Source organism: Miniopterus schreibersii (assembly GCF_964146895.1).
Source record: "Miniopterus schreibersii genome assembly, chromosome: 8".
Lineage (NCBI taxonomy): Eukaryota > Metazoa > Chordata > Mammalia > Chiroptera > Miniopteridae > Miniopterus > Miniopterus schreibersii.
Genome location: NC_138109.1, coordinates 39,452,626 through 39,479,623, shown reverse-complemented (window position 1 = coordinate 39,479,623; position 26,998 = coordinate 39,452,626). Strand labels below are relative to the sequence as shown.

Below are 26,998 nucleotides of genomic sequence, written 5' to 3'. Positions count from 1 at the left end.
GAGAAAGATTTAGCGCCTGAACCTCTGTGCATGTAAAACAAAAACTGAAACAAAACATGATGAAATAGCGCAGCCTTACAAACAGAGATTCACAAATTCCTAACCGTAGTAGGAGATTTTAAGCTACCTCTTTCAAAAACTGACGGAATGGATAAAAAGTTAGGAAGGATATAGACAATTTGAACACAACTAGCAATCTTGATCTAATGAGCTCCAGTCAAACAAGGGTAATACCCACATATAATAAAGCACACAGAAATTTAACAAAAATACAACCAGTTTGGAGTCACAAAGAAGTCTCATCATACTAAAAATTTCTGTTATTCAGATCACATTCTCTGACCAAAATTTCATGCAATTAGGAATCAATAATAAAAAGGCAACCCTCTAAAAATTTTAGCACACGTGTTTGGAAACCAAGAAACTTCTAAATAATTCACTGATCAGAAAAATCATAACGGAAAGTATAAAATATTTAGGCATTGAATGATAATGAAAACATGTCAGCACTTAGAGGAAAAATTTATACCTAAATACTGCATTATATCAAAACAGTTTTTAGTGGAAAATTTATATTTACAATCATATATTTAAAAAGGAAGAATAATTTAAAATAATGAGCCAATCACAGAAAAAGAACAAAAGAATAAACCTGAAAAATCAGGACAAAGGAAGTAATGAAAGATATGAACAGAAATTATTAAATAGAAAAAAAGGCAATAATAAAGAAAAGCAACAAAATTAAAAGCAGGTTCTTTGAAAAGACTGATCAAATGGTAAGCTCTGGCAAGACTTTTGTGTTTTTTTTAATGGAAGAAGGAACAGATGATATGTATTTCAAAAGAGCTGATAAACACATCAGTTTAAATATATGATAAGCAGTTTGAGATATGTGAGCCAAATGCTTCTTAATGTGGTCCACAATCTAATTTGGACAAAAGATCTTAAAACTTATCGTTCTGTTGCTGCTTCTCAAATATTAATGTTTTAGCAGGTAAAAAGCAGTTCCAATTTTCTCATTGATACCTTTCTATTCAATAATATAGGTAATATTTTAAGAATATTGTATTTTCTTCCATAGGTTGCAGTAAAGGTATTTTGAATTTAAAAAGTGCCACTAACATTGTTATTTTTCATGAACTAATCCTCTAAAGAGGTTCTTCACTCTCCACACTTCTTTACTAATAGTAATTTGGTTAATTAAAAGAATAACAGGATTCCATTTGCCTCATAGCCTGCAAGTTCCAACTTGATCTGGCAAACTGTTTTTAAAAAAAGTTACTAACTAGTACATGACACCTTACACAAATAATTTTAATCTCTCTGGGTCAATCGAGGTTTTCCTCAAGTCCTAACTTTCAGTTTGGGATCAGATGATGCCTGAGATGTGTGTCAGCTATAAAGTATATGTATCTAGTAGCAACATGATACTAGTCTAAACCTGTTTGAACTTTCGATTAATCTGTTAATAAATAAACATAGCACCATGGTTAAGAGTACAGTCTTTGCAGCCAGGTGGCTGGGTTTAGATCCTGACTGCCTCCTACTAGCTTTAGGACCTTGGATAAATTATGTAGCCATTCTATTCTTTTATTTCCTCATCTGTAAAATGAGAATAAGAGTGACTACCTCAGAGTTGCGCAGATTAACTAGTTAATATATGTAACATATAAAACAGTGCCTAGCCCTAAAAATACTGTATAAGTATTAGGCATTATCATCATCATCATCATTAGTTGTACTTCTAAATGTCATGATCTGTTGAAAGCTATCTTCATTAGTTAGGGAAGGGCTCTCTGGAGCCTTACTGGAAAGTCCAAATACAATTTTGAATGTCATCTAGATTTAGTGATGGTACATTCATTACCAGTGTTTTGCAAAACTGCATTTAAAGGGAGTCAAGTACACAACTGTTTATTACCTAGTGAGAAAAAGGCCATATAGAATCCATAGCCCTTTAGCATATGTTAATTGCTAATAGAATAGAATGAAATAAAGGAAAGTAATTATTAAGTAACTGGAAGACTTTTAATGATGTATTAGAGTCTGCTCAACAGTCTTTGATAACTGATCCAGATGTTATTCTTAGAAACATTAAAATTCCTCCTCTTTAACAGTTGGAAATATATATTAAAAACGTAAGTCCTTCCATGAAAAGATTGAGATTAATGCTATTGATTACATTTTATAGTATGATATTTGACTAATCCTATTACAATAATAAATGTTTAGAAATGTGCTGAACAACTGGTGAAAATTCAAATAAAACTTTCTTTTACTATTTCTCACCTAACATTGCAGAGGTGCTAAAATGTGAAAATTAATTAGTTAAAAGAACCAGGTAATTTTATTTTAATTTAATTTTTATTTATTGATTTGAGAGAGAGAAAAACATCGATTTGTTGTTCCACTTATTTATGCAGTCATTAACTGATTCTTGTGTGTGCCCTGACCAGGGATCAAACCCGCAGCCTTGCTGTACTGGGACAGTATTCAGACCAAGTGAGGTACCTAGGCAGGGCAAGAACAGAGTAATTTTAATATTTAGTTGGGGAGCTTTATTGAATGCAGTCAGCATAGTACAAAATTTAGGAACTTAGCTAATACTAATTTTCTGAAATAAAGGTTTAATGTGTACCATGGGTTTTCATTTGTGAGTTTCTACAAAACAAACATTTCCAGCTTGATTATTTTCTTTAGAGAGACAGATTTTATAGACTTATGTCCTCAAAGTTCCCCCAAATCCAAATGTTACTTTTTTACCCTTCTATCCTTCATTAAATAAATTCTTAACCATATTAGTTTATTCTGTTTGGAATTAAGGATACAGACAAGTCAAGTAATGAAAAGTTAAACAAGAAAGATAACTAGTACTTTATTAAAATTTCTAAATCACAAGTTTTTCTTTTTTGGCATTGTCTATTTTGAGATGACAACTTATTTATGGTATTTTTTTTGAGAGAAGGCATAATGTTCAAAGTAACAATGTGGAAATTATTATTAATCAGTTTGTGAACCAACTTATTAAAATTATAAATACCAGAGCATAGAAAATATATTTTAAGTAAGATTTTCCCCTAGTAATAGAAACAAGTAAGATTAGTGGAATAAAAATTAAATGAAGAAAAAATTGTAAACCAGCATTGGAAAGTCAATTCCAGACAATATTTTTCTTAATACGTTAATAAATTACATTTGAAAATTTAAAGGAATTGCATTTACTTTATCTATACATTTGACTTTATCTGAAAGTATTGGATCCTCCTGCAGCATTATCCTACAGCTATACTCTTCAATATATGTAGATATGGAGCGCTTGGAATGTGGCTCATCTGAATTGAGATGTGCCATAAGTGTAAAATATATACTACATATCAAAGATTTAGTGTGAGAAAAGAAAATTATCTCAATAATAATTTTATATTCTATATTCTTAAAGTTGTAATATTTGGGGTATGTTAGAGTAAGTGAAATATTATATTTATTTCACCAATTTTTCCTTTTTAAAAATTTTGCTAGTAGAAGATTTTAAATTACATTAAGTGGCTCACATTTTATTTCTGTTGGATAGTCAGATAGTTTTTCATGATACATTGTACCAAACAGTTTTTTAGAAAAATAATGAGAAAATAATAATTGAGTAAATAATATTTCCTGTGCCAGTTGTTGAACAAATGGAATTACATAAAAATATGTAGTAGTGCGGGGGGGGGGGGGTGTGTTATCATTTATACATTTAAAAAAATAATTTCACTTTACTGTTTGTCATTAATGAGTAGTAAGGAATTTGGATTATCCATTCGCTTGTTTATTCGTTCAATCAACAGTTATCAAAGGCCACATATGTAAGACACTGAGAACCTTTAAGTATGCTAATGTATCCTCAAATACTTACTATATGTCAAATATGTTTAAAGCATGGAATCTATATTGTACTATAAAATACTATAGAACAAACAACTAAATGGTTAGTTCATAAAATAGTTGTTTACTTGGCCAGTGGTAAGTGTAAACATCACGTTCTACTAGAGCTATGAAGTCAAACTTCCTGCACACATATGCAGGATAACTTAGTTTCTCTAGTTTTCTCTTTATTATACTGAGCCCCAGTGAAAATTTTTTTAAAAGATTGGTTTTTCTATATAATGTCTTTCATCATGAATAAAAAATAGAATAGGAAATGAAAAAAATAAAATAGCTATTGAAAAGTTACCCATAATAGTGAAATTCTTTTCTCATAACAAATTTCAGGATACTTTTTCTACTTTCATTTATCTACCCTCTTATTTTCTATTTAAAATTTGGTGATCTAAATTTTATTTAAAATTGGCAATTTTCCCCCTATGTTTTTCTTTTTATTGTACACATACAGGAAAGAGGGGAAAATCGGATCATCCCAGTGTAACCAAAAGAAAGGCATCTACAGCAGAAAACGATCAGTAAGTTTGTTGTTTTTGAAATAATATAAATGCGTCTTAAAAGAAAAGGTCATATTTGTTAGTGATAATTTAAGAAATATTTTCTTTGCAGAAATCAGTAGTTATACCTGAGTTGAAGTATTCTTTCTTAAAGAAGTAAAATACTTTATTTGTGATGTGTTTTACAGTGTTCAGATGATGGTGATATATGATACCTTAATTTTAATACTCATTGAGCCCAGTTTCCCCAAGCTAATACATACGAGACCAGCTTAGGGTAGAACTGAGGAACACTTGTCAGATTTACATGGATAGAGAGGTAATATGTTGTCTGGGAACATAATGCCTAACAAATAGCTGGTTCAAAAGCTAAGAACACAGTGAAACCAGCAGAGTAAGGGATCTAGAGGAACCTAGAAGGCTACATGCCTGCAACCAACCATTTTCATATTGGGCTGCCCATAGTGCCTTGGATGACCTGTAGAAAGCTACTGCCTGTGTATTCTGGAAAGAATATTTATTCACTGAGGCCGGGAAAACTGAATTAAGGAGAACAGGGATTAAATTTTCAAAATAGTTCATATGTTCAGCTCATTTACCCTTTTAACTGTATATCTTCTGTGTGCCGCACAATATGATGAATGGGTAGATACGAGAAAAATGAAGTTTCTACCCATTGTGAGCTTATGGTCTTATGTTAATATCCCTTCCTCACTTTAGAAATGGGTTGTGGGTAATGTTTCAAAATGTTTTTAAATCATTTGGGTGGAACTCAGAATGAATTTTTCATATAAATAGTGTTGTAATTTGTAGTTATACCCCCAGGTGAGGGCCACAAGTCAATTTTTTTCATAATGTAGCTGAACTTTCATAATGTATTAAAAGATAGAAAATGAGTGCCATTTAGAGTACACTAGGGTTACAGGGAAGAGTTCTTCAAAGAAGTCTCCTTGTTTGACATCTCCTACATTTATCACTATACCCCTTTATCTGCTCTTCTTAGCTACTTTCCCCAGCCATGCTCCCCCCAGCTCCAAATATTTTTCATGTGCCCTATCCCAAAATACTTTTGTTATAAATTACTGCTCCTTCCTCCCACTAATCAAAATTCCCATTTCCTCAATGATACCTATCTCAACTAGATATTACGAGGAAAGTGTTTTTGTTTAACTTATTGTATCTTAAAATAAAAATATAAGCGTTTTTGTTTTACTTATTTTAAAATAAACAATATATGTACATAGTAAAAAAAAAAAAAACCTTCAAATTGTACAAAAGGACATGCAATGAAAGCAAATTGCAAGTAACAATTTTTGGATCATATATAATCTTGTATTTGAAAGCAGATACCTGCTAAATCAAATGAATATCTGATACAGCTGTATGAAGTATTACAAACTTAGAAGTGAAAGTAAGCAATGAAGGAGGAAATGTTTTAGAGCAAGAATAAGCAAGCTAGACTTATCTGTTGCTTTCCCCCTGAATCAGCTCCACTTAAGCTATTCTAACTTTTTATGATTTTTTCCCTTATTTATTCTTCTCAACCCATCAATTTCCCTACAGCTACAGATTTTTAAAAATTAGCTCTTTTGTGAGCTATTTTCTGAAAACTCGTGCTGGGAAGGTTGTGTTTGGCATGACCTCACTTAAGTAAGGATCCTGGGAAGAGATTTCCAGGTTTAAATTGACTATATATCCAGAGACAAGACTGAATCTCAACTCAGCTAGTTCCACAAGCCACATGTGAATTTCCTAAATATCCTAAGTTAGAAGCTCCTTTGTTAAAGGGTCGTGTCTGAGCTGTGTAGTTTCAAGCTGCCAACAAAGCCAGCCTCCTCACACTCTGATAGATACTCCTTTAATTTAGAAATCTACCATGTTAAATAAATGATTGATTGTTGACATTGTTTCCCTTCTTTTTTATTTACCCAATTAATAGATTGCCACTTCTTTGCAGTGTTTTATATTTTCAGCTTTTGTAACTTAAGTCCAATTTTTTTAAAAGCTTATTTGGTCTGATGATAAGTATTTTTCAGTACCTAATGTTTTACTGAGCTTCTATGAATGCCACTTGATGTAATTTTGTATAGTTGCACAAAAATTGAAATAAATTTCAAACATTAAAGCTAAAAAAAAAGAATATCAATGAGCTTTCAAGTAGCAATTGGAAAGGAAGAAATAAAAAACTATTTGTATTTGCAGAGGACACGATCCTATATATAGGAAATCCCAAAGAATGCACATGAAGCTACTAGAGATAATAAAGCAAAATTATAGGGTACAACATCAACACATAAAAATCAGTTGTGTTTCTATGCACCTGCAAAACAGTTTGAAAAGGAAATTAAGGAAGCAGTTTCATTTACGTAGCATCTAAAATACCTAGTATAAATGTAACTAAAGAGGTGAAAGACTTGTGCACTTGAAATTACAAAGCATTGCTGAGAGAAATTACAGATTTAAATAAATGGAAAGACATTTTTTGTTCATGGGTAGGAACATTTAATATTATTAAGATGTTAATACCTCCACCCAACATGATCTACAGATTTATTGTGATCCCTATCAAATTCCATCATTTAAATGGAAAAGCCTGTCCTCAAATTCATATAAAATGGTATGGGTGAAGATTAAGGACATTATGCTGTGTGACATAAGTCAGATGGAGAAAGACAAATACTAAATGATATCACTTATCTATAGAATCTTAAAAAAAACAAACTCCTAAAAACAGAGTAAAATAGTGTTTGCTAGGGGATGGGGCATGGGGGATAGAACAGATGTTTAAGCATACAAAACTTGCAACAAGTAACAAATAAGTCCTAAAGATCTAATGCATAGTGAATGTAGACAACAGTATTTGTTATTATAATCTTCAAATTTGCTAAGACTAGAACGTAGTTATTCCATCCACTAAGAAGAAATGATAATTACATAACATGACAGAGGTACTAATTATCACTACAGTGGCAGTCATACCACAACATAAAAATTTAGCAAATTAACATGTTTTATACTTTAAATTTACACAATATGTTAAATATATTTCAATTTGGGGGGAAAAAACCCACAACAGTAAGTGACCCCAAATAACCCAAACAATCTTGAAAAAGAAAAAGTCAGAGGGTTCACACTTCCTGATTTCAAAATTCACTACAAACCTACTATAATTAAATCAGTATGGTACTGGCATAAGAATAGTCATATATATAGATCAATGGAGTAGAATTGAGAGTCCAAAAATAAACCCATACATCTATGGCCAGTTGATCTGAAACAACAGGATTTCTACATGCAGAAGAATAAACTTGAAAGAAAAAGAAAACACTAACTTGAAAACATATATGCACTCACCTCTGTTCACAACAGCATTATTGACAATAGTCAAGATACGAAAACAGCATGTCTATTAATGGATGAAAGGATAAAGGAAATGCAGTATATATATATTTACACACACAGTGGAATATTAATTCTATTAAACTGCACTGGCGTAGATTATCATGTATAGCTATGAGATCTTAAAATTGGAAAAGAAATTAAAATTGCAGCAATGAGGGAATGATTAAATCATCTTTGGTATGTTTACTAGGTACAATATTATAGATGATGTGCCATATATATGTGTGTGTGTGTGTGTGTGTAATGTTATATTAAGCAAAGAAAGTATTATATAAAGTTACAGAAATGTTTAAAAAAAAAAAACTAAGAAATTTTTCCAGAATGCTAACTAGAGATATGTTCAGGAATTAGGATTACAAGTGAAGTTTCCTTTGTTTTCAAATTTGAGAGTGCCTTTGTATCTTTTTAACACTGTAATAGATTAAAGCCAAAAACTTACTTTTTTATTTTAAAAGAAATCACTGGGTAACAGTGATTCATAGACTTAGATCTAGGTAAATAAGGAGACAATGGTCTATTAATGTTTTCAAACTTGGTATTGTGGGAAAAGAAATAAGCCAACTATATCTTATGGATGAAAAGGGGACTCTGTAATAAATCTAACTGAAATTAACCTCACAGGTTGATCTGATCATAAATTCATAACTGGGCAGGTCACAGTGGATTTTCATGCCGCAGGACTATAACTTAAGCCCTGTCTGTTATTCTTGTGTATCTAGGTTAACACACCTTTGAACTGTCAGAAGCAATCCTCCCTCCCAGACCCCTTGAAGGTGTGACCACCCAAAAGAGAGAACATAATCTTGTTAACTATTCTGTACTTTGCTTTCTTCCACCTTCATATAATCTTTTTATGTTCTCTCCTTAATTCCAAATGTGTAAAAGAAACAGCAAACTGTCATTCTCCAGGAGCAGTTGAGATCATGCTTTCCAACATGTTGCCAGTTTGCCTCAAATAAACTTTTAATAAAAATCCTCTACAGGCTTGGACATTTTTTAGGTCTGCAATCTTTTCTCCTACTGCTCAGTGGGAATGAGAAAAAGTGAAACTCCAAAAGACAGGGTGGTTGATAATATATTATCTTGTAAAGGAATGAAAGAATGAAGGAGTGTTTACATCTGTAACCACTTTGAAAAATGTAAAGAAAAGGAATAAAAACTGAATGTAAAATTCTTTAAAAAGAATTAAAGCTCTGAAAATGACTTGTGTTTAAATGCTTAATCTTGCTAAATATATATTTTTTTATTCACAGATTAATGGTGTTGCTATCTAAAGTTGAGAAATCATCAGAGGAAATCGTGAAAATAATTCAAAGTTTAAGTATTACACAGGTTTGCTTTTCTTTTGGCATCTTATATATTTTTTGATGTAATTGTAAATGGGATTGTTTTCTTAGTTTCCCTTTCTGATAGTTCATTATTGGTGTAGAGAAATGCAATTGATTTCTGGATATTTATTTTGTATTCTGCTACTTTACTGAAATCATTTCTCAGTTCTAGTAGTTTTTTGGTGGAATCTTTAGGGTTCTCTACATATAATATCATGTTATTTGTGAATAATGACAAGTTTACTGCTTTTCCACTTTGGATGCCTCTTATCTCTTCTTCTTGTCTCACTGCTGTGACTCAGACTTCCAGTACTATGTTGAGTAAGAGTGGTGAGAGAGGAGGACATTCCTGCCTTGTTCCCAGTCTTAAGGGAAATGCTTTTAGTTTTTGCTCATTGAATGTGATGTTGACTGTAGGTTTGTAGTATGTGGCCTTTATTGTGTTGACATATGTCCCCTCTATTCCCACTTTGCTGAGAGTTTTTGTCATAAACGAGTGCTGGATTTTATCAAATGATTTTTCTGCATCTATTGATATGATCATGTGATTTTTATACTTCATTTTGTTTATGTGGTGATCACATTTATTGATTTGCAGGTACTGCTAATATTTTGTTGAGGATTTTAGCATCTGTGTTCATCAGGGATATTGGCTTATAATTTTCTTTCTTTGTAGTGTCTTTTTTTTTCTTTTTCTTACTGTTGGTGGGAATGCAGATTGGTACAGCTACTGTGGAAAGCAATATGGAGTTATCTCAAAAAATTTTAAATGGAACTGCCTTATGAACCCAGCTGTTTTTCTTCTGGGAATTTATCAGAAGAAACCCAAACCACTAATTTGAAAGAATATGTGCAACCCTGTGTTAATTACAGTGTTATTTACAATAGCCAAGATTTGAAAGCAGCCCAAGTGTCCATCAGTAGATGAATGGATAAACAGCTGTGGTACATTTACACAGTGAAATACTACTTGGCCATAAAAGAAAGAAAAATGTATCCTTTGTGAGAGCATGGATATACCTGAAGAATATTATGCTAAGTGCAGTGTCAGTATCTGGTTTTGGAATTAGGATAATGCTGTCTTCAGAAAAGAGCTTAGGAGTCTTCCTTCCTCTTGAATTTTGTGGAATAATTTGAAAATGGTAGGTATTAGTTCTTTGAATGTTTGGTAAAATTCTTCTATGAGGCCATCCTATCCACGACTTTGGTTTGTTGGGAATTTTTTATTACTGCTTCAATTTCACTAGTTGTAATCTGTCTATTTAGATTCTCTGGTTCTTCCTGCTTCAGTTTTAGAAGATTGCATGTTTCTAGGAATTTTCCTTTTAGTCCATATTATCCAATTTTTTGGCATATATGGCATATATAATATTTTATATTTCTACTACCCCATTTGAAAATAAGAATAAGAGAGAAGCCCCAGATTAAAGAATCCAATTCAGGAAACAGTTTGTAGGGGATATGTTTAATTTACTTTTCATGGGAATTTCTTTTCTTTTATAAAAATTAATAATTCATTATATTTTAGTAATATTTGGCTTTTTCACATTTAAAAGTAAATTTGTAGATTATGTTTAGTCTTTTTAGTTAATAAGTCATTTTTATTCAGACATTTTAAAGCTCATAATAGTTAACCTACCAAAAATTGTTAAATTTCCTACCGTAGAGTTTAAGTTTTTCAGATGAAGGAAACAGTATTTTCATTAGATTTGTTAGTAATACTATATTTGAAGAGAACTTACGTAACTCATTTTAAATTACTTTCTTTTAGGCTTTGGAAAACAGTAGGAAGCTTGAAAATCTAATTGGTATCTCCTATGGACCATGTTTCTTAAAAAGAGAGTTGAAGAAAACAAAAGAACTATGTAAGACTTTATGAGTTTACAGTGGTGTCTTTCCATTCCTTGTTTGCATACTTAGATAAATATTTTAATATTTTCAACTTTAAAGATAAGCCTATCAATTTTTCCCAAATTTAAATTTGACAGACTTCTTTATATATCTCACTACTGGACATGTGATAGAAGTATTATTTAAAGAATAAGAAGCCACGTATCTTTTACCAGGATATGTTATTTCAGAGATTCCTCTTGAATGTAAAGAGAAAGAATGTACCTTCACAACTGGAATTGGGCTTTTTTATGTAGTGCTTATTCTTAAAATAAGGTATAACAAGGTATTGCATTTTGTACTTGATACCTATGCATATGTATTGCTCTGAATTATTTTTTTCATGAAGTTGTTTCTTCCAAGATGAGAAATTATTCATGTTCCACGTTCATTCTTAACATGAGATTGTTTTTCTTCTAGTGACAAAAGTAATAATACAAAAACTGTTTGAAAAGAAGAGTTCAGAACTTTCTAACAAAGGTAAAAAGTTGTGTTTCAATTTATTATATAAAAGAGATCCTCTCATCTCATTTTTCCATTTAAAACCAATCATTATGAGTCTTTTAGTATACTCTTAAAAGACCAGGAATCTCATTTGAAAAATTTTATATTGCATTTAGCAGAAGACCATGTCTGATGAGCTCAACTTCCTTGATGACTGAACTTTTAAAATATCTTTTAAAATAAAAGTTTCAGTTTAAGATTTAATTTTTGTAGTTTTATTAAAAGTTGTTTTCAAGAATCCAGACAAATAGGACAACAATGCATTAATATACAGCAGCTTTAAATGGTGAATTAGAAGGAGACACAAAGCATAGAGTTACTTTGGAACCAGTGTTCTAAAAACTCATATCATTAATGATGTTGGATCTACTATTAACTCAGGCCTCTGAGCATTTCAAAGTATGGGTTATGAAATTAGTAGGTTTTAAGTTCCCATAACACATGCACAGCCACACCTCAGTAAGCAAAATAACCATGGACCGTTAAATATTAAAACCTTTAACCAACTTAACTGGCATCATTTTAATATTATGACATGAATGGCAGTTAGCAGTCTCTGCAGAGGCAGGCCTTGAAATGAGTAGCCATGTTTTAGTCTGCCATTTTTGAGTACCAATAATTGCTATGATTATTACTGGGATCAGCAGATCTTCACAGCAACTCTGCAAGATAGCTGTTATTATTGCCATTATAGATAAGGAACAAGAACATAGAAAATGTTAAATAACTTGCCTAAAGAAACTGCTACTTAAGTCTCAGAGAAGGGATTCCAACTAAAGACCAGTCTGATCTTAGAAAGTATGATCTTCTCATTATTCCCTATTGCCTCTTCCTAAAACAAGTCAAATCATCCAGTCATCCCACCTTTCATATTCAAACATGAGGCATAACTGAAACTGGTTCAGCCAATCTAGGTATTATGTTAGACTGTGGTTTAGGATCTTTAACAGCTGGTGATGAGTTTGCAGTGGAAAGTACTAGGATTCCCTGCTGGTCAGTTCCAAAAGCCAACTAAGTCATGGCAGGCCAGCAGCCATGTCAAGTCTCCTCCAGAACTCATGTGGGAAGGGAGCTGAGCAGGCTTCATGAGCCATTCAGTCAAGCAGCTAACTTCTGTTGTGATCCCAAGAATTGAAGAACATGAAGGTAGCCCTTTCTTAGAATAGGCTTGAGATTCCTTTTATCCAATGCTGTAGAACTTCACATATGGGTTTCAGTGGTTTCAATCTCTCCAAACTTGACAAGTTTCTAATAGGACATTGTAAAGTTTATTATTTTCCAGTTAGAGGAAATCTTGAGTCTATATATTCTGCCAGTTGTGTGATTTTCTTTTAAATCTGTAATTTCCTGGAACTAATTAGAATTAGACTTTATATAGTTGGCTTCTGCCAACAGTTTTGAGAACTGAGGTAGGGAAAGTTGTAGAACAAATCAGTGAATTGTCGCTGCTAAAAATTAATGGAGAAAAATTTCCAAATCAGTTGTTTCCTTCCCTAAACATTGAAGACATTAAAGTTATTTCCATGTGTTAAAACAGTTCTCACCTTTCAGTTAAACAGTATATACTGATTCTTTGTGCGTTTATGATGATCAATCTTAAATCTATTTTCTAATGTTTTAGGCATTAAAACTGACTTGCCCAGCCTGGCCAGTGCTGCTCAGTGATTGACCCATGCACCAAGAGGTCATGGGTTTGATTCCCAGTTAGGGCGCATGCCCAGGTTTCGGGCTCAATCCCCAGTTGGGGGCATGTAGGAGGCAGCCGATAGATTTTTCTCTCTCACTGATGTTTCCATTTCTCCCTCTCCCTTCTTCTTTCTCTAAAATCAATAAAAACATATTTAAAAAAACACAAAACTGACTTGCCCATTACGACATTTCCCCGAAGGACTAAGTATTTCTTTGTGCAGAGAGATTATATTATTATATTATGTTTTTAAATTTCTAATAAGCATTGATTATTTGTTATGGTTTAAATGAAAACTGAGTTAATATATAGTATGTAACATGTTATGTATATATTATATATATGTTATATATCATGTGTATATTGTGTATACTAGCATATATATCATTTTCCCTTTCTGTTTCTTGGCAAGAGCTACACTAGCTCTTTATATTTGCTAAGGTATTCAAACCTTCTTTAACTTTTTAACTATTTTGAAGTAGTGCCTGAAAAATAGATTGAAGCTTATTTTCTTTTTAATTGGAGGTTGAGCTATATATATATATTTTTTTAAATTTTTTATTGAGAGAAACATTGATTTGTTGTCCCACTTATTTATGCGTTCATTGATTGATTTGCCCTGACTGAGAATGGACCCGCTACATTGGCATATCAGAACGACACTCTAACCAACTGAACTAATGGGGTAGAGCTGAGCTATATATTTTTACTGGGTGCTTTTCTTTTTACTCTGGTTCCTAATATTATGTGTATTTTTTTTTGGTGGCATTTTTTTTTTATTTTTGGTTAAAAATGATGTATGGCAATATATGCACATATATATGTAGACTTTTTTCTGAGTTAATAACTTTAAACCCATCCTATTTATACATTCACCTTTAGAGGACTTTGTTAGTTTTCTTTCAACATCTCAAACTAGTTTGCTTTATATGTTTCTTATTTGGGGATCTGGCCTTCAACTTTTTATAGAAATTTCTACTTTACTCTTTTCTTTTAGTTTGCTGTTACCCAGAATTGTCTAAATTTAAAAATGTTTTGGGAATTGTCATAATATTAAAAGTTACATAGTTAGGAAATATGTAATATAAAAATCAGCCCTATAATATGTATTGGATTTCTTTTATTAGGTAATTATGAAATGAGAATAAACAAATTACTTGTTTCACTATCAAAAGAATGTCCTTCAAATTCTTATAAATTTTCCTAGAATAGTTAAAGTAGACAATACCAGGAGCATTCCAACACTTTTGCTATAGTTCCCCCTTCAAATTGGTCTCCTAGATGTATAGTTTTTCAGTTTCAGTGCTAGCTTGTTTAGCATCAGTTGCAGTCTTTATTATGGCAGAACAGTATACTTGTAAAAATAACACTCTAGTGTTTTAAATAAATACACATCTGACACACATTCTTAAGGCTTTTTATGACTTATTCAAAAAAATTTTTAAAGGTACACTGAGATTTTTATCATTTTCAGAAGACCTGGACCTTGCAAATCAGGGAATGCCTTGATAGTGTAAGTAAAAGAGGATCTCCTCTGCCAACTGCAGATTTTAAACAAAGGAACGCTTCTTTCTTTTTTAAGTTACTTAGGAAGTAAGCCTAACTTCACTTTCCTTGATAATATTGGCTTTATGACTATTAGAAAAATAATGAAATGAAAGGTTCTTTTTCTATTACATTTGGATGTGAATTTTCATAATTATTTTTAATTTGTTATGCTGAACATTTAAAACATATGACCATTCAATGGTTTGATAGAGATGGAATGTCACAGTATCATCACATGATAAGGCATGAAATTTACTTTACATAATCAACCTCAACTTAAAACAACTTGATACAAATATTCCTAAGTCAATAGATGGCATTATGTGGTACTAAGTATTTTCATTTTTTCTGGAGATATTAGAAAATACCATCATTGTTTGTCTGTGGCTAGTACTTCCAGTAAACAAAATGTTTTTGAAAAGAATGTAAGCAAATTGTAGAGCAGTTGCCAAGATATGAAATCTAGACACTTAGCTTCAGTCCAAAACATATTTTATCATTTTTGAGAATAATTGTGTAGGTTGTAGTATGCATATTTTAAATGAAATGTTAACCATCTGAACTTTACATTGTTCAAAAAAGTTGCTTGTTTCAGCTGTTTGTAATACAAAATATTTCAGAATTTCTATCTCTAGCCTTAAAAAGAAAAGCACAGACTATATTCTGTTTTCTTCCGCTAACTTACTGTCTTCTTACATTGTAAAATTCATCTTGGTTATAAGATTTTAAAGTTTTCAAATTTTTGGACTACAGGACAAATTTTAAACTTCTTCTATTCTAAGACTATAAAATAGTTTGATGCTGCCTTTTCATTCTAACCACCCACTGAAGTATTTTTCAACTTAAAAATATGTTGTTCTTTCTCCCACTCAGTCTTGAAAAAATCAGCTAAATAATTTTACTCTTAAAAGACTACTACCCTTTTAGCTTTTTCTATTATATCTTAACATTAAACAATATGATTTTTCAAACAAATACTTCAGTTTTAAAAGTACTGAGGTTTAAAGTTTAGACATTAAGAGAAACAACAAAAATTCCCTCTGTGCTTTAACATTCTAAGTTTATATGGAGATTTTTTTAAAAAGATAATAGTTTTGGTCACAAATATACATTAATGTACGTACAACTGTGGTCCTCAGCTCTTTGTAAGGGTTCAGCTGTCATGTAAGCTGTGCGTGGGTCAGACCTTTCCTCTTTATAATGTTAATGCTCCTTTTTACATTATTCATCACTGTTTTGGGGGTACGTTTCTACTGCTTACTTGACATTTGCCTAGGATTTAAGGAAAAACAAACTGCTTTATTACTTTTCACAGCCTTTTAAGGAATTTTTTTCCATGATTTAGAAGTATGATAATTTTTATCTTTTAAGTAAGTAAGCAGTGAAAAAAAAAATTAAACCATAGACTTGAACTCATTTAATAGCAATTATGTGTTTAAGAGGTATAAATAACCTGCTATCAGACATTACAAATATCCAGGTGCTCTGTATGTGCTGATGACAACAAAATTGAAACGAAAGACTGTAATAATTCTGACTGGTTTTCTCTGCAGAAGATATTGATTATTTGTGTGTGGTGAGAGATTTGGAAAATTCAATTAAAGGAGTTGTGCAAAGGTTTCATAAATTTTCTTTCTACAGCGTGTACACAGACATTGTTGCGTATTAAATCAATGCAGCACTTCACAATATATTTTCTTTGAAACATAAAAATAAATAACATTTAAACAGTTCTGCTTACTACAGAAACAAATTTTATTTTCTGTGAAGCATTTAGTCATGTGCTATCACTGACTCATACACATTTGCCAGCTGTAACAAATTTTATAGACATTTTCTCCAGAGACATATCTCACATACTATGAATTTTTAAATGAGCAAATGGTGAAGAAGGGATGTCAGCAATATAAAAATTGATCAGCTAAAAGATAAAAGCATAAGTAAAGAGATTTGTATGGTAGTCTTAATAGGTTTTATTAAATAAAAATACTATAAAAAGACAGTAATGAACAGACTGAAGACTAACTGTTCTTGAGGTGGAGAAAAATTCTTCTGGCACATTTAGTAGAAATTGGTTTTATGTTACCTGACAGGTGAACACTTTTTTTTTTCCATTTTAACTCTTAGAGTAGTGAGAAAAGCTCTTCAAAAAAAGAGTTAATTAAATTTTCTAAGTGGTTTATATATTTTAAATACATACATAATAATAAAGTAGATATGTATAGTGTTAATATAGCTAACTATATAGTTTAAAGCAGGACCTGTATAATAAGTAAATGTTAAGTGATTTCCCTTTAGCTCAGACCTCACATAGGAGGAAAGTAATCATTTCAATTCATACTATTTCCACCATATGCTAGAATCTCTCTTTTGGGACTCCAGGCCTCTCTACTGCTTCTCTCTCTACCTGGATTGCTCTTTCTTTCTTCTCTGTCTAGTAAACTTCTGCTCATTCTTTAAAGCCAGTCTCAGATGTCACATCCTCTGTGAGACTCTCCCCAGCTCACCTAGGTAAAGCTAAATTGCTTCATCTTCTAGACTTCTACACTTGTCTGAATGTTTATAAATGTATCATGTTGCAGTGTTGTAGTGTATTGTGATTGGTTACAAAAAGTCATCTCTATATTGTAGCCCCACAACCTACTATAAAGCCCAGATAGAAGGTCCACATGCATGTTCAGTGAATGAGTAAAAACAAATGGTCACTCTAAGAATTTTTAAATTACTGAAATATGTTCAAATACTTACAAATTGCTGCCTTCTTAATGCCTCATTCATTTAACATTTATTGAATACCTACTATGAGCCAGGCACTGTTCCAGCATTGGGGATACACTAATGAACAAGACAGGGATCACAGAATCTGGCACAAAAGACAAGTAATTATAATAAACCATAACCATACCTTATAATAAATCTCTTGGCAGTTTTCATCCTAAATTTTTAAATATACATTCTGAAACAGAATCAGGTGAATCAGTAGGCTATTGAAATGAGAATTTATAGCCCCAAAGCTGCTAATTATAAAGTAAAACTTTATGTTTGGGGTCTTTAATTTCATTTTGATTCAGCATTTATTCTGCATTATATACTGTGACAACTTATGCTGAACTGTTTTCTGAAAAAATAAATTTTTTTTTCTTTCATATAGAGTTACGTCATCTTGACAGCTATGAATTCCTTCAAGCCATTTTAAATTGAGGTAATGCTTCACCTTTCTAATTGAGTATAGCCTTGTTAAATTTCACCGTCTTGTTCAGGTGGAAACATTTTACTTATATTATCAAATTTGGTTCTGTCTACAAAGAAAATAGGCCTTGTGCTTTGGAGGTTTAGTTGATTATATTTAATCTGTTCTTATAAATAATAGGAGGGCAGTCTGACAAAATCTGTTAGAGACTGATTAAAAAGAACACTGTTGAACTGACTAGGCTAGCTTTAAAAGTCAGCGGGCCCCAGCTGGCTGCTCAGTGGTTAGAGTGTCGGCCAGTGGACTGAAGGGTCTCGGGTTCGGTTCCGGTCAAGGGCACATACCTCAGTTGCTGGCTCCATCCCGGCACCGGTCGGGGTGTGTGCAGGAGGCAACCAATCGATGTGTCTCTCTCACATCAACGTTTCTCTCCCTCCCTTCGACTCTCGGTGAAAAGCAATGGAAAAAATATCCTCGGGTGAAGATTAAGACAAAGTCAGAGGGAGCATATTTATACGTAAGTGTAAAGAGGACCCTTAATTGACCACCTTTAGTGTAAATAGCTAATTAGATACTGAGGTGGGTTAGAGGGCACCTCTGACTGAGCAAGATACAAGTCTATGAATTTGCAAATGTGCTAAATTGATTAAATAATTATATATTAATAGTTGTTCTTTAAAACAGTTCCTGTGCATTTGGCAATACAAGTAAAATATGATATATTTATAAACACCTTATTATAACTTAGCTAGCTAGAAGCAGTATGAGTCATGATGTGATGTTAGTGTTTACGGTACCTGTAACTGTAGGGCCACATGAAGAACCAACATTATCCGAAACTTAGTGGCATCAGTATTCATTCTCTTAGAAGCTAACCAGATGTTATCTGCTATCTCTTAGAAATAATGCAAAATGAAAGAATTCTGTTCTATCCTGAAAATACATTTCTTTAGAAATGGTGTCTTAAGTGATTAATATCAGCTTCCTAACAAACTAGCTCTTCTTAAAATATCTGCAAAGCATCTTATATAGAAAATCATGTCACTTCATTCATTAAAATGTTTGTTCTGTTGCACACACAAAATAATAGCTTATAATAACAGCTAACATTTATTGAGCACTTTCAGTATGCCAGGCACTGTTATAAGTGCTTTAGATATACCCCATTTAACTTTCAAACAGCACCAGCTATATTACTTACTTAGCTGTGTGGCCTTAAACAAGATACTTAATTCCCCTAAACCTTGATTAAAAAATGGGACCGATAATATTTACCTGTGGGATGGTACAAAATAATTAGTGCCTCCCCCATAGTAACTAATAAATCAGTCTTCCTTTCTTCTATAATATTATCATTAGTTCTTATAACTGTGTATCAATAACTTACAAGGATATTAAGTGAACACTAGAGTGCTTAAAATTCCTATGGAGGTTCAGACCAGACTCAAACTAGTTAGTGGAAGTTGATTGGCAAGTCTAGTTGGCAACCTGTCTTATAGGATAAGAAGAATACATGTAGACTCAAGAATAGCAGCCCATCATGCATTACTTCTTCAGAACTCCGATGTAACCAAGGAAGGGGTATTTCAGAAGTGAATGGTCCACATGCCCTAGGGGAATATGTGCCATCAGTTGCCAATGACTGCTTTCTTTAAAACCTTCCTTTCACACAAGGGTCCTAAGGCCAAACAGGTAAGAGCTTCTACCACCACTAGGAGTCCCCAGAGGGACACACTGTGATAGGAATGTCAGTAAATACTGTCTTTTTTGGGGGGCAGCTGTTGGAGGAAACACCTGCTGAATGGCCCTTAAGGCTCATAGACAAAAGGCATGTAGATTTTGGTATTTTCAGTAGGTCCTGTTGTAGTTTTAGAACACTCTCAGAAGTATGTCAAAATCCATATTCACATAAAGTGAGGAGTGCTATGTCAGAGTAGTCATACTGACAATTATTTCTGAAGGTGAATCTTGCTTAGAAGACTCAAAAACAAGCAAATGAGATTACCAGTATCTAAACAAGGTATGAAATGACACGGCAAATGGGTGTTTAAATCATTTCTTATGTATGAGATGCATGTTAATTTGGAAACTAATTCTTGATGATTTAATAATCATCATCTTTTATATCCTCTAGGCATTCAGAAGAAATGCACTATGACCACCAACCTCTGCATCTGCCTGATCATATTTAAAGGAACAGAAGAAATGTTTGTAATTAATCTGCCCAGTAAATACCAGATCACAGCACTAGGCAGGTGCATGTCTAGATAAAATTTCTTGCAGCTAATTTAAACTTTCTACACACACCAGTAGATAATCTCAATGTAAATAATACATTTCTTCTTGACCCTTTAATGAATAAGCCAACATGTAGACAAGGATCTTGACTTATATTCTATATCATGTATACTTCTGTATACTTGTAGCATTTGTGGATAGACTTAATAAAGCATTTATGAAAATGGCACCTTTGGTAAAGCTATATATTTTAAAACTCATTAAATCTAATGGTGAGTGGAATTAGGTACCAGTTTTTCCATTTAAAGCCCCAGATGTATATTAATTAGATTTGTTAAAAACTTTAAAAATTTATCTAGAATTTTATTTTGTAGCTACTATCTCAGGGATGAATTTTTATTATACTCTAGTTATTTCTATTGTAGAGAATATTTTCAAAGTTTTAAAATTTTTACCCCTTTCATAAAATACTGGGATGCATTAAGATATTTAAATAGTTTTTTAAAAATTTATCTTTATTGTTGAAAGTATTACAGATGTCCCTTTTTCCCCCCATATAAAATCCCTCCTCCTCACTCCCTCCCCTGGCCTTCACCACACTATTGTCTGTGTCCATGGGTTATGCATATGTGCATATAAATTCTTTAGTTAATCTCTTCCCGCCCCCTCCCCTTAAATGGTTTTTAAACTGAACTACACAGATTACTGAATTTAAAGAAGAGAATTTTTCTTATGGGACAGTGTGTAATTCCCTCCGAATTATTTTAAAGCACTAATTTAGATTTCTGTTTTACTATGGTGTTGTTTTATATCATCTGTTGGTGCTGTCACAAAATAAAGGGGAAGAGAGAATCACAGAATGTGTTATAACTTGATAACATTGTTTTTCTATAGGGAATAAATGTTACTCCTTGGTACTTGCTCTAAGTCTTAAAATTTATATAAGATATTACCAGGTCACTTAATTCAATGTATCACAAAAATAAAAATACTATTTGAAAATCTGAAACGAAATTTAATAAATTAAGGTTGAAAATAACAATTTCCATTTAGAGAAATTTAAAATTCACCTCTTAAAATGAAAATAAGTTATTTTTTAAAAACTATTAATTTAAGTGACATAGATACTAAACAGTAGCCCAATTAACTATTAAATCTAATTGCCTTCTCTGATGATTTTATTGGTACTATTTAAATAAGATTTTTGAGATAATCTACTAAATATTAAGAACACTTTGTGATACAGCCCTCATAATAGAACATTACCTAAAATGTACCAAAAAGGATAATTCCTTTGTGTCCTTAGCACTGAAAACCTTAGAATGTAAGTCAAAACATCTAAAGAAACCTACATTAGTAAGGAAATAAAGGGTTAAGAAGATTTGTTTCATATGTAATCCAAGTTATGTAGGTATGTGCTTAATGCTATTAAATCAGTTACTGTATATTTGACCTCTTGATATACTAAGCTTTTGCCTTTCAGAACAGCTGGGGCTGCTAAGAATCATTTCTCAGTTCTCTTCATTGTAGATCAGATGACTCTCGGTTTATCACCCTTGGAGGCCACATGAAGGACAAAGCAGAAAGATCCACACACAAAACTAATGTTTATATGGGGTGGGGGGTGGATACACTTGGCCCTGATTTTCCAGTGAACATAACAGAAGAAAGACCAATTGAGACTTGAAACCATTGTGTTACTCCAACCATTATTTAGTTACATCCTATCCATCTCTTACTCTCTTTCTATTGAACAGAGAGGCTCCTTGGGCTGCCTTGACTTTTGTAAATGTTTCACTCACTTAGTTGTGGTTTATCATTTGGACAGAATGCTACATCGGGGATTTTTCTCCCCTCCCTAAGGGCTCAAGGGAAAATGACTTCAGAACCTCATATTTGATACATGAACATACACCCTATTCTCTTCATTTTAAGAAGCAAACCTAAGTTTATTGGCAACAGAGAAAACTGCATTTCAGAAACAATCCTTCCCTCTAAAATGAACTTGAAAATAACTTAGAAGGGTTCATTTTTGACAGGTATATTAGTGAAGAAAGTGAGAAATCTTCAAAATTTTTATAAAACCTAAATATTTTGTATTAAAACATCCCAATAGTCCTGGGTAGAGCTGACAGAATTGCCTGTTTCTGTGATCTTAATTCCTCACTCGACATTTTCGATATTTTGGAACTTAATCTCTCAAAGTTCTGCGTGGACTCTTCTTAAACTGGTTTCTAACAGATATAAGCAATACTTAAGATAATTGCTATGAGTATCCATAAAAACTACAATGTAACTCAACAATATTAGATTAAATCCTCTGGAAAATACTTTATTTACAGGACTTACCTGTAAGATTCCTTGAATATGGGTGCATTCTATTTTATTAATGTTTATATAATACTTTTATTTTCAAGTAACATTTCTCTATTACAGTTATTCAGGAGTTAGAACTTCCTTATCATTGATTTAAATCAACATCCTGTGCTAAACAGAACTATACTAATACAAAAAATAAAAAAAATAAGACCCCACCAGCCAGCCAAGAGGCTGACATTTGGGCATACTGATTACAGATGGTGACCATGGACAGCGATGTTCCTGCTGATTCGGCAGTGATTCAAGGCTGCTTTTCTCTGCGGACCTGGCCTTTGAGTCTTTATGCACATTTACTTGGAAAAAGAAATACTTCTTGATTTTCGCTTTGTCTAAACCCTCTCCCTTTCTCAGACTGAGAAACACATACCTTCTTGCATCGGCCTGTGGCTGTCCATGTCTAAAACCAGATTTTCTTTGTATGTATGTGTTTGGCTTGCCTTTTTTAAAAATACACCACCAATTAATTTGCTTTAATGGCTGTCTTAGAAAAGAAATATATTCGTTAAAAATATATGTTGATGGGACAATGATTGTTTTATTTTTATCACAGACTACAGAAAGCACATCTTCCCATGAGAAACTATAGCACTGGTATAATACATTATTTTTACCATTTGAATTATAGAGTAAAGATGGGCTTCTGCTAAGATAGAGCGGTCCAGGATTAACGGGGCCAAGTTAACATGAGGCATGATGCAAGTCTCATGGCGCTGGTAACCTTGAACCATCCTAGAATATAAAAGAAGGATGACATCCTGCATAAGGGCATTTAACTTAAAGTGATCCTGGAAGTTTAGAACCTAGTGCTCATGAGTAATAAAGAGACTTCACTCATACCACTTAGACTTAAATTCAGGAAAATTCATTGTTTAATTACAGTCAAGTAAATTGGCATTCTTGGAAAAAACACAGTTTAGTCTCTGCCTTGTTAAAAAAATTCAAATTTGCACATATAATAAGGCATGTTAAAACTTCCAGCAGTTTAAATTGCCTTCTCATAGTAATTTAAAAGATGATCACAAGTTTAATACCGGAGATATAATTTCTAAAGAATGGAGTACATATTACTTCCATTCTAAAATGTAAGAAAACAACATTTTTAAAATATTTTTTATTGATTGATTTTAGAGAGAGAAGGGAGAGAGAGAAACATCAATTTATTGTCCCACTTATTTATGCATTACCTATTGATTCTTGTATGTGCCCTGTCTGGGAATCAAACCTACAACCTTGGTGTTTCGAAATGACGCTCTAACCAACTGAGCTACCCAGCCAGGGCAAGAAAACATTTAAATACCAAAATTAGTAATTTCCTTTAAAAATAAGGGGCTAAGTTCCCCCATTAAACTCACCGTATTTGCAGATTGTTTCAAGACGACAAATAATGGAGTACATTTCCTAAGTAAATACTGGGATGAAGGACACTTTTTGTTTTCCCACTTGAATAACTGCATATTAACAAAACTCCAATGTCTTGGCCAGTCAATAGTTAGAAAATAAAAACCTCCATTGGGCTTTGGTCCCCAAATACTTTTTTTAAAAATATCTTTTTATTGGTTTTTAGAGAGAGGAAGGAAGAGAGACGGAGATAAAAACATCGATGAGAGAGAAACATCATCGATCGGCTGCCTCCTGCACGCCCCCTACTGGGGATCGAGCCCACAACCTGGGCATGTGCCCTGACTGGGAATTGAACCAGGGAACTCTTGGTTCCTGGGTCAATGCTCAACTGCTGAGCCATACTGGCCCAAATACTTTTATTTGTGTAGAGAACAATGACCACCACCATCTCCTCCCCTATAATTCCATAACACTCAAACGATCATTTCATTTACACACCGCAAAAAATTCACCAAACCTTTTAGCACTGTTAACGTTTTCACATTTGTGGATACAGCTAGTCGATTTTCTTCTGATTTCTTTCACTTTTTGAATCCCACATGACTATAATGTTAAAGTATACCAAGAAGAACAGGAATTTCAAGCAGGACACAAAACACACCAATACAGAAAACAAGTCCGGGTATTTCTGAGGAGGATCCAGTGTTACAGTCATCAGTGTCAGGAGGACCATAGTGATTACTGACATATGAAACTGTAAGGAGGAAAAAGAAGTATTATTTTTTTAATATGATTTTATTGATTTCAGAGAGAGGAAGGGAGAGAGATAGAAACATCAATGATGAGAGAATCATCAATCGCAACCCAGGTACATGCCCCAAGCAGGAATCAAACTGTGATCTACTGGATCATAGGTGGATGCTCAACCACTGAGGCACGCTGGCCAGGAAAGAAGTATTAAATAACATAAAAGAAATTTTAAATGTACTGGTCACACTGATTTACAGCTGTAAATCAGCAGAACTGAAGCGGAAGGAGGGAGAATTGGGGGCGGTACAATCTCTTCATGGTGGCTCTCAATCTAGGCTGCAAGTTAGAATCAGTTACGGTTATATATCTCAATGCCCACCCTACACCCAAGACCAATTAAATGAGTTTCTGGACTAGGCCTCAGTATTTTTTAAAGTTCTCTGAGTGATTCCTATATGTAACAAAAGCCTGAGAACCCCTGTCTTATACTTCATACCACCCGGGCACTGAAGAAAGTTACCTAGGACAGATGATACCCAATACCTTTTCATGGCAAAAACACTCAATGAACTAGGACTGGAAGGCCTTCCTAACCAAATAAAGGCCATCTATAAAAAACCCACAGTTAACATCACAGTTAATGTGGTTTTTGTTAGAAATTAATGAGTTAGTCCTAAAAATAATGTGGAAATAGAATAGGAATGCAGAAAGCTAAAACAATCTTGAAAAAGAACAAAATTGGAGGACTCGTTTTCAATTTTAAAACTAACTACAAAGCTACAGTCATTGAGACAATGTGGTACCGGCATAAGCTAAGCATCACTCCCTAAAAACTGACCCACTTACCAAATGCTGTATAACTCTGGGAAGAAATGTAAAACATGGAAGATATTTCCTAACAGAAACGGAAAAGGATTTCAACTGTAGATCTTCTTCCGAAGTCTTTTCAAATATTGAAAAGGAAGTTGCACAAGCTATAAAAAATGCCATCACTGTCACAACTGTGGGCATTAGGAGGCCATCCTTCAACAGAAGAGGTAGCATACTGTAAGGGAAAACAAACCATAATCACTTTGTAAAAACGTTTTACATGAGTTTATAGGAACTACACTGAAAATATTATATGGAAATTGGTTTGACTCACCTAAATGTTGACACAAGTAAAAACCAAGTAGACATAAAAGGAATTTCACTTAAAACTAAGCAGACGGGTCTAAAATGATAAAAACAAAACAAAACAAAAAAATCTTTAATCTTATAGAATATAATTTCAACACTTACTTGTAAAAAATATAAACATTTTATGTGTTATTGTCAGGGTAGCTAAAAAAAACCACGTAAAACAGCCAGCAAGGTCTTCATATGGACTACTGATTCATATATATATATATATATACATATATATATATATATGTATATATATATATATCAATCCAAACTAAGTGAGTAAACACAGAGGAGGTGTCAACTCCTCAAAATAACTTTCCAGTGCTGCTTCCAGAATTCAATCCCCCAATGGAATATTTCTTCTGTCATACAATAGCTTAAAAAAAGAATCAGATAACAGATCTAAACAGAGAAAGAGAGCTGCTTCATATATACATATTTCATCATACTTGGTAAATATGAAATGAATTCCCAGTATAGCGGTTTTCAATTTTCTTTTTTCTGATCCCGCATGTTACGTATTACTCAGCTTAGTTAACCAGCTAAAGTTGTAACAGATAGGATCATCACCTGCCACTGAAGAGAGGACAACAGAGGCAAAGAACTACAAAGAGAAACATTTACGATGGTAGAGTAAAAGAAAAGAGGAAAGAATCAATAGGAAGAAGCTACATGAGAAGAGCAATAGTATCGGAACAGGAAGCGCAATGCCAATAAATGGAGCCACTGACTTTACCTAGGAGCTGTTTAGGGTCACAAGTGCAAATTCTGACCTTAACACCAACGCCTAGTCCCACTACCTTCTGGATTCAACTGTGGCAGTAATGCTCAAGAAAGGGGCTAAGCCAGAAGACCTGAGTCCCAGTCTTGTTTCTGCCACTTACTTACCATATGTCCTTGAATAATGATTGATTTAACCTTTTTTCTTAGGTGTAATTGAAAAAATAATAATATCCTGTATTGTTAAGTAGTTGAAAAAACACAAGTATTATCTACTATTCAGGGCCCTAGAGCTAACCTGAATGGTCAGATTACAGGTCACTGAATGGGCTGCTTTCTATGGGGTAGAAATTCTGGGGAACATATACATGTTTGAAAGCAATACCTCTCCACAGTTCTGTCCCCCTCGCATTAGGTATTTGTGCAGGGTCAGCCT

General features: G+C 33.0%; 2 protein-coding genes across 6 annotated transcripts in view; one reads left to right on the top strand and one right to left on the bottom strand.

The window, feature by feature from the left end:
- Positions 1 to 20,434, top strand: part of ITGB3BP (integrin subunit beta 3 binding protein) — a 38,922-nt gene extending 18,488 nt beyond the window's left edge. For both annotated transcript variants that reach the window (XM_081144415.1, XM_081144414.1), the window contains exons 4-9: positions 4,373 to 4,439; positions 9,074 to 9,152; positions 10,920 to 11,013; positions 11,459 to 11,518; positions 17,929 to 17,979; positions 20,102 to 20,434. In XM_081144415.1, coding sequence (XP_081000541.1) covers positions 4,373 to 4,439; positions 9,074 to 9,152; positions 10,920 to 11,013; positions 11,459 to 11,518; positions 17,929 to 17,978 — 350 coding nt within the window. In that variant the 3' untranslated portion in view covers position 17,979; positions 20,102 to 20,434. The remainder of the gene's footprint in view (positions 1 to 4,372; positions 4,440 to 9,073; positions 9,153 to 10,919; positions 11,014 to 11,458; positions 11,519 to 17,928; positions 17,980 to 20,101) is intronic.
- Positions 20,435 to 23,101: 2,667 nt separating this feature from the next.
- Positions 23,102 to 26,998, bottom strand: part of ALG6 (ALG6 alpha-1,3-glucosyltransferase) — a 36,159-nt gene continuing 32,262 nt past the window's right edge. For 3 of the 4 annotated variants that reach the window (XM_081144407.1, XM_081144408.1, XM_081144409.1), the window contains 3 exons: positions 25,820 to 25,888; positions 25,522 to 25,720; positions 23,199 to 24,679 (listed from right to left, as the gene is read on the bottom strand). In XM_081144407.1, the coding sequence (XP_081000533.1) occupies positions 24,482 to 24,679; positions 25,522 to 25,720; positions 25,820 to 25,888 (466 nt within the window). In that variant the 3' untranslated portion in view covers positions 23,199 to 24,481. Of the gene's footprint in view, positions 24,680 to 25,521; positions 25,721 to 25,819; positions 25,889 to 26,998 lie in introns of all 4 variants that reach the window. The other variant, XM_081144410.1, reaches the window with a different exon arrangement.